Source organism: Taeniopygia guttata, chromosome 2, assembly GCF_048771995.1.
Source record: "Taeniopygia guttata chromosome 2, bTaeGut7.mat, whole genome shotgun sequence".
In the NCBI taxonomy this organism is placed as follows: Eukaryota; Metazoa; Chordata; class Aves; order Passeriformes; family Estrildidae; genus Taeniopygia; species Taeniopygia guttata.
Genome location: NC_133026.1, coordinates 81,993,375 through 82,001,773, shown reverse-complemented (window position 1 = coordinate 82,001,773; position 8,399 = coordinate 81,993,375). Strand labels below are relative to the sequence as shown.

General features: G+C 36.7%; 1 protein-coding gene across 11 annotated transcripts in view; it reads right to left on the bottom strand.

Annotated features, from left to right (window-relative positions):
* Positions 1–4,793: 4,793 nt before the first annotated feature.
* UPP1 (uridine phosphorylase 1) overlaps positions 4,794–8,399 on the bottom strand; it is a 28,500-nt gene continuing 24,894 nt past the window's right edge. For all 11 annotated transcript variants that reach the window (XM_012571824.5, XM_072924346.1, XM_030265722.4 and 8 more), the window contains 2 exons: positions 6,873–7,019; positions 4,794–5,454 (listed from right to left, as the gene is read on the bottom strand). In XM_012571824.5, coding sequence (XP_012427278.5) covers positions 5,315–5,454; positions 6,873–7,019 — 287 coding nt within the window. In that variant the 3' untranslated portion in view covers positions 4,794–5,314. The remainder of the gene's footprint in view (positions 5,455–6,872; positions 7,020–8,399) is intronic.

The window sequence follows — 8,399 nt, the reverse complement described above, 5'->3', positions numbered from 1 at the left end:
ATTTGTCTCGTACTTCATTACAGAAGACTCTCACGTCCTATAGAAATTCAATCCTGCCTTGTTTGGTATCCTCCAGTGGCAGACCTGTTTTTTCTAGAATGAAATTTAGGAAAGCAAAAGATATCCCATGAACATTCCATCAAGAACAATTGCTGCAGTGACATTCTGGGAAATTACTTCTAAAAGTAATTTTAGAAGACACACATTCTATGAGCTTGATTGTATTATTTTGAATGTCGTAGAAATATGAGAATGATTAAATAAAACCATCACCCCCCCAACCCCAAACAAAACCCTTGGCACAAAAGATATAATAATATGAAAATGAAGCACAGAGACAGGAAAATCAAAGGAGAAATTAGTATTTTTGGAAAGATGTATCAGCTATATTGCTGCCATCCTGGAAGCTCTTTTGAATCCCTAGGTTTCATCAGGACAGCATCAAGCAGTATCCTGTGCAAGTACCAGCCTTAAATATCTGCATTAACTATAAACAACCGACAATATCTGTATTAACTGAATGTTTTCAGGGTTCCTTTGACAACATGGCTGCAGTCAACAGCAACATCTTGAGTATTGCAGGGCAAATTAGAAAGGCATGGATTTCATAATGTGCTCGACTCACTCCTTCTGGAATGAAAAAAAAAAAGAGGCTCAGAATTGGGTCTTTGAGTAAGGACAAGATAGAGTGACCTGACTTTTTTTGCTTCTGATTAGCATTAGCAGGCTTTGCCTCAGTTTTAACTTAAACCTTTACTTTTTGTAATATAAAAGTTAACCAAAATCACTGGAGCTGAAAAGGCAATAAAGCTCCTGTGAGTATCCAGCTCTGGTTTTAAAGCTTGACTGCTTTATAATATCATACCATCAACACGCCATTTCTAGCCTATAGTCTTAATACACTGTAATTAGAGTAGGCTGGCAAGCACTTTCAAAGAAATATAATTTTATATGTTAAATAGGTTAAAGCCTGGGAGCCAACAATACTGTTTGGTATGGACAGGAATGCAGTCAAATCATGTGATAATATGGCTGGAAATTTGGCAAACTAACCTATTTTCCTATCACCACCCACCACTTCTTTCACAAGGTTTATTAAGTGATCACAAGGCTTTCCTTTTAACATTCATAGGAGTACTACTTGTAAATATTTACATGGGCCAGACCTGTGTTCAGACGAAGTGCCTGCAGGATGACATCAATTAGTAGCATCTTTCCTGGAAGATGCTTTGTGTGTCCAAAGTTAGGGCCTGATGACAAATGTTAGTTGTGGGCAAGGTCAAATAATGGGGCTGATTAAAATGGAGCTATGTGTTAAACAAACAAAACAGACACAATCTTCCAAGGAGACCAGTACTTTGTTTGAGCTTCTGGGGAGCTCTAGGACATTTACTCTCGTAAAATGACAGACTGATAGGAAACTGAAAATTTTCTCACAGCTACAAGCTCGGTGCCAACAAGAAGCTCATGCATCATGTAAAACCAGCTCTTGTCTGCCTTTTGCTGCTGCTTCACTTTGTTTGTAGACCATGCAAAAGCACTGTACCTGTCAGCATTACTCTCTCTTCTATTATTGTACCACAGAGTTTCAGATTTAATATTGCTCTGTTCAGTGACTTCCTTTCTCTTCAGCAGAAGACTTTCTGGACTTGTAATTTCATCCATACTCTGGAGTTTAATATTAAATGGTAATTATTTTAGAAAGATAAAACATGACTTTTAGTTACTCAAAGACTGAGAAACTTTCAGGAAAAGTAAACCTCAACATTTTGTACCAAACCATAATAGTAACATCAAATCACACTACTGTGCCTTCTTGTATTCAGTTGTTGCACACAGATCCAATCCCCAAAGTCCAATTTGCTGCTTTGGTTTTCTTTCACCTGTCTTGTCAATGGAAATTAAAAGCACCCCTGATTCAACCATATAAACATTTTATTTAGGAGTATATATTGAGATCCCAACTTGAAAAAAATCCAATTCTGTTACACGATGCACTGAAAATCCTTTACAAAGAAGAATGTTAAAAAAACATGCTGCTTATTACATGCATATATTTTCAAGAAATACTGAAATTATCAAATTATTTCACTTGGCTTTTAAAGGACAGATAAAAAATATGTTGTCTAACCACTTCTGGACATAGGTCATTCCGTAATGTTCCTTTTCAGGATTTCTCACACCTTCCTTTAAAGAAAATCCTTCTCTGAAATATATCAAGATGCCAAAAATAAAAATCCACTCCTTCAAATCACTATCTGTGTTACTGCTCTTTTTCAGTCTCTTGCAAATGTAAAACCATTGCATTATAGCCTGTCTTCTTTATGATCTCAACCATTTCTTTAACAAAATGGTAGGAATAGGCCAGAACACCATAAATCACAGAACAAACCACTGGTAGGAGCAACTTTTTTCTCCCTTCCTGCTTCCACTCTATTCATAGCTTCTGTCTTCCTTCTTTGCTTTTATCCCTTCTGACCCATGTATTAAATGGATTGTAAAGTATTTTGCTAGGTATAGGATGGCACAGAGAACCACAGCAGGCCCTTGATCTGAAATGGGTTTCTGGAGTTTGCAGGATTTGTAATCTACTATGTGAGAGATATTGTATTATGTAATATTGAACATATATGTAACACCATATATGTTTTCTAAAATATCACCACTCCAAACCTTGATTCATGTTCTACAGAAAGAATGATAATGTGTATATTGAACAATTGACTTGCATATAAAACCTGTAAATATTGTAAAACTTTCTGTAAAACTTACAGGAAGGTAACTTCTCAGCCGGATGCACACAATTGACTCACTTCTTTATCTCCCTGTCCAGTTGCAGTCATAAGGGAAAATACAATTGTTCTTATCAGGGTAACATTCTGACAAGTTTCTTCTGAAGTCAGGAAAGGTATTTTATTGCATGTCAGACGTGTCTGTAGAGTGACCTCTTGCATTAGGAATACAGCATTAGAGGAGGGGGAACAGCAGAAACAGGAGGATACTTGGTATCCTTTGACTTCTAATTTTAAGCTTTCATATGTCCCTTTACTCCATGTGGTAGGAAGCACAGAAGTAAATCTTTTAGCAGAAAGGAATGTACAGTGTCCTAAGCAACAGTGGGAAGGACAAAGGATACACAGGCAAAAGGTTAATGGCTCATCTTTCAGAGGCTTCTGCCAGGGTCTTGGCTATTGATTTAATGCAATAGTTGCCTTATCCCATGAATGCATGACCCTTATCTCCAGCTCGGCCAGGTCACAATACCATTTATATTTTAGCATCTAGTACATAAGAGGTTTTATATTAGTTCTCAGAATATAAGTGCCAGCACACACTGTTAATATAATTCAAGAAATTATTTTTAACAAGTTTCCGGATTCATTCTGTCCTTCCTTTAAAAAGACAAATCACATCATTTTAGATTCACACCTCCAGGACAACTGTAGTAATATGCTTCCCCAGAGCTTCACAGAGTCACATTACATGTCTGTTTTCTAGGTAAAGCATTTTTTTCTTCTCTTAAGGTACTTCTTATTATGTGTTTCTTATAGAACAGCAAACTGTCTCCTCCAAAGCCATACCAGTCAATTTGGTGTAAGACTTCCTTCCCCACCGAGTGCAGCACACACTGAAGTGATCTCATTTTTATCTCCTTGTTACTGTTTCGAGAACAGGACCTTGAAGAGAAAAGATGTGCTTTGTTGCATGTTTCCCAAAGGGCCTCAAAGACTTCATGCAATGCCTAGGCAAGCATCAGTCATAGTTAAACACAATTTTTTTAAAATTTTTTTCTTTAAATAAAGGAGAAACAGTTCAAACAAAATGTGGAGCCATTCCCACTTCTCTTTTTGCCTTAAGCTTAGGGAAAAAAAAGATTTTCTCTGAAAATTTACCTTCACTGTATATCCTGATCATAAATAAGAAAATGTGGCTTTAAAATTAAAAGAAGACTAGATTGTAACTTTCTAAAAGTTACTAATATGTTTCCCAGCTGAAAAACTCAGCAAATTAACAAGACTGATCCTCACTGGCAATTTTCTGTTCATGAGTCACCCTTCTTTTTTTAATGTTTTCATCACATTGTTTCCAATCTCTGTCACTTGATGACTGTGCCTAGTACTCACATCCCTCTCTTATAGTTCTAACTCTTGTGCTTGTTAACACCATTGCAGACTGCAATCCTCACAAAGAAAATCTCATTTTGCTGGGTCAGCCACAGCTGTTCTGAGAGCTTATTCAGACTTGTTGATCCGTGACCCCTGCTAGGACTGGACACTCCCCCACTGCAGTAGAAAGAAGGAAAATACAAAATAAAAAAAAAAAAAAGAGATAAAAACATTTTCTTTAACTGATCACATATTTACATTCAAACCACAGCAGCAAAGCATCAAGGAGTATGACTTAAAAAAAAAACCAAACACTTAGGCCAATGTTAGTGGAAAAAACTAGGAAGCATTGCAACAGTGAGTGTTACATCCTGAGAATGGAGATGAATACCAATTAAAAAAAAAAGAAACTAAGTAAAAGCAAGGAAAAAAAAGTGCTATCATAACACAGGCCTGTGAACGTGCTGTGCATCCCGCGACGGCCTTTGGTTCCTCTTCATAAGCAGGAGTCTTGCTTCAGCAAAAGATTGCTAGTACTTCAATGCAAAATTACTTAATGCAGAAATATTTCCTGGTTATTGATTCAATTTTTTAGTTAAAATATTGCTGGATAAGTATCTAGGCAGTACACCAATTCAACAGCTCAGTGTCAATTCCTAAAAGCTTAGAAAATTCAGTCCCACACTGTACAATTTCATGAAATTTTAATATATGAAAATAGTATTGTTTATTTGTCAAAGTCTGCAAAAAAAATAAACTGCATTCACTTCAAGTCTTCTTTACAAGTGAAGCAACAAAGACAATTATAACTTATATAATATTTTATAGCAACAAGAAAATTATTTGAATTTTTAGGTTAGTTTGCTGGTATGCACATACTTGGCCATAAAGTTTGATTTTCTCTCTAGTTTTTCTTTGACAGAAGACATAAATAAAGCTTTTTCATGTATTATCACAGGCTTGTCCTTCAGAACAGATCCACTTTCCAATTCACAGAAAAGTGAGTTTTCTGTCCAGCAATGCATTACTAAGCAAAACTTAAGTCCTTCAACACATTCAGTTCCCAATGACATAAATTATTAACTTCCACTGGCACACGGAATGCTGTAAGTTATTGTGAGGCAAAAGACCTGTAATGCACAGAAGTCATAACTGTGACCAGATCTGTACAAAGGCCTTCTCCTTCCCTAAAACACAAGATGGATATTTCAGACTTTCCCAAGACTTTTCTTAATGAAATATCCCACTAATTTCTGCGGCCTCTTCTGGTACTCCACAAGGACATCATGTGGGCTGCTGATTTGATCCCCTTCCAGTCGATTCAGAAGAGTGACACACACTACAGCAGCTAGAAATTAAAAGACAGCATTTGTTAGGAATGACATATTTTACAGTCCAAAAGTATAAACATTTGAACAAACCACTAAAGGAGCAGAAATACAAGAGAAAACAAACCCCAAAAAAGGGTGTGCAGTACCATGAGATGCTAGACTAGCATGCTATAGAAATAGTTCAAGGGAACTGCTTGCTACACTAATAAAGCCAGAGCTCTTAGGCAGCTGCAGACACTTATTGTTATATCATGATTCTTATGTTTTCCTTGATAGGAAGTATATTTCACAAGTACCCAGGACATGATTGATGGGAAGTGCCCGACACACAGTTCTAGCAGAAGCAGTTGCAGTCCTCCACTGAGGGCCTGTGCTGTAGGTGCCACCCCTCAGGAAGCAGCAGATAAGCTGCCTCCACATTCATGGACAGGGAACACTGCAAGCACATGAGAACCCCAAGGATCATCTCAGGCTCATATGCTGTCTTTCAGTAATCAGAGTCCCAAAGGCAAAACCCCTCCTTTCACTCAAGCTCAGGTCTGTCACTCAACCCTATAACTCTTCTCTGTCTGGGGTTTCTGCCAGTGGCAATTTGCTGAGCACAAACAGTAAATATTTATTACAGACCTACAAAGCAGAGACAGAAAAAGGCCTCCTGAATTGCTTAGGGATAGTAGTGGTTGGGTTTGTAATCCCTTTCAGGCCAATAAGGACTGAATGTGTTTGATATAACCATTGGCCTTTTTGCTTCTAGTTCATCATTTTGACCTCCTTGAGCTTATAGGAGCTTGAGAAACAAGTGTTTTAAATTGGCATATTCCTTTCCAAGGAAATTGAGATAAGACAGTTAATATGATAAGAAGAAATACACTGTATTACATTATTTTAATTTCCCTTTTTTATTTAGCATGCATTAAAAGAAAACTTTAACTCATTTTATGATTTGGAACAGTTTATGATGCTACTAAAAATCCTTAACTGCTTAAGAATCATAGTCTTAAGTCTACAGAAAATAATGATATGTTCCATTTGATATGAAAGTATAGAAATTGAGTACAGTTACATACATATGGATCTGAGAATCAGCTGATTGCTTAAACTAAGCAGTTGCTTTCTGTAAACTTCAAAAGCTAACCAGAGAAAACAAATGAATGCCACGGGGTAATAAGGTACTTTAATGATTTACATGGTTGCCATGGGCTGGAATAGCAAATGATAGAAGTAAACTGTGTAAAAACTGCATGAAGAATTTATCATAAATTGTGACAAAACTGACACAAATCAAAAATCACAGCAACAAAATTATAAGCAGAAATATCTTTTATATGTATGTATACGTGCAGAAGGTATGTTAACATTGCTGCACTTTTTAGCCACAAACCTCCTGCAACAGAAAATTTCCTATAGCCTGCATAAGGTGACTAAGTTAGTTTACCTTTGAGACCACTGAGGTTACACATTGCAGCAAATACAGAAGACTCCATCTCGATGTTTCTGACACCAGATTCATAAGCATTCTTCAAATATTGCAGTTTTTCTTCTTCATCGTATAAGCAGATTGCACCATCCAACCTCCCCTGTCCTAGAAAGTAATTTTGCAGAACATTTCAGAGTGATAAAGTCACAGATCAAATTCCATTTTGAAAACACCCAGCTATTACAGTCTCCTCCATACAGTGCTCAGCTTTTACTACTACTCTTTATTTTTGTGCACAAGACAAATAGGACAAAGTGATTCTTAGCTATTTCTAGAGTGTATACATGCTATTTTTATTCTTTATAATCACGGTAACTTAATGGTAATTGGTGAATCATGGTAACATTAGTTTTCTTCAGCTTCAATTCTCAAATTCATAAACAGGAAAATGTACGTCGTACATTCCCACACATTCAACAAGTACCAAAATTCCACAAGAAACTTTAAGTTGTATGAAAGAGCTGCATTTTTGGCAGTTTAATCACTGTCCAAAAAAACCACCAGGCTTTCCTGTTTCTACTTTAAAAGGATGAACATCTTACTACTTACAGACTTTCCAAGGTAAGAGAGGTAGTGTCTCTTAAGCTAACTAACATTATTGTAAATTACTCAAATTATTCAAGAATATCACATAGTATAGACAAGACAGTAGCAGGTTAAGTACAGTAGAGTTGAAATATAGTGTGTTTTACTCAGTCTCTTGTTGGGTTTGGGAGATGTACTCCTAAATTAATGTCCTCAATCCTGTTTTCATATATGAGTTTAAAACATCCCTGACACATTTTTTAGTGTTGTTTGCACCTGTGGTTGGTGCCTGAGATGCACGAACTGATAGCTTGTGCTTCTGCCCAAGCTGGAGCACTACAAGGAAGATCATTTGTCACCTACTCAGCAAGACTCATTTGTCACCTTTTTCTGTCTGTCACCTACTCAGCAACAGAAAGAGAAAGCGGGATGAGGTGCCACTTACATTCTGCTCTCACAATGTTTGAAAGGTGTTTCTGAATGAACATCTAAATTTGGTAGATCAGAAAAGCACCTGAATGCCTATATGTTTATCTAAAATAGCCTTTGCATCTCCTACGTAGCAGAACTGACACAACTCAGCAAAATACTATCTTTGGTTGTCTGATCACTGCTTTTCTCAAACTGAAACAAGTTCCAACCCTTTTTTTTACTTTTGGTACTTAACCAGTGCATAGAAAACCAGCCCTAGACACGTCACAAATAATTCCCACTCCTCTAATCCCCTAGGATGCTTCAATAAATCACATAAATTTTGTGACAAATATACCTGATAGGTACCTGGAAAGGGTATAGTAGACTATATGTACTTCAGAGGATCTATTAAAGCTGGGGAGAAATCTCCACAAAATTAAAAGTTTCATACAGACAACTGCTAAGTACAATGCTTGATTTTAAGTAGATGAAAAATAGTTTAATTGAGATTTGTGAGACAAGCCAGAGTAGGGAGCACATTCTGTT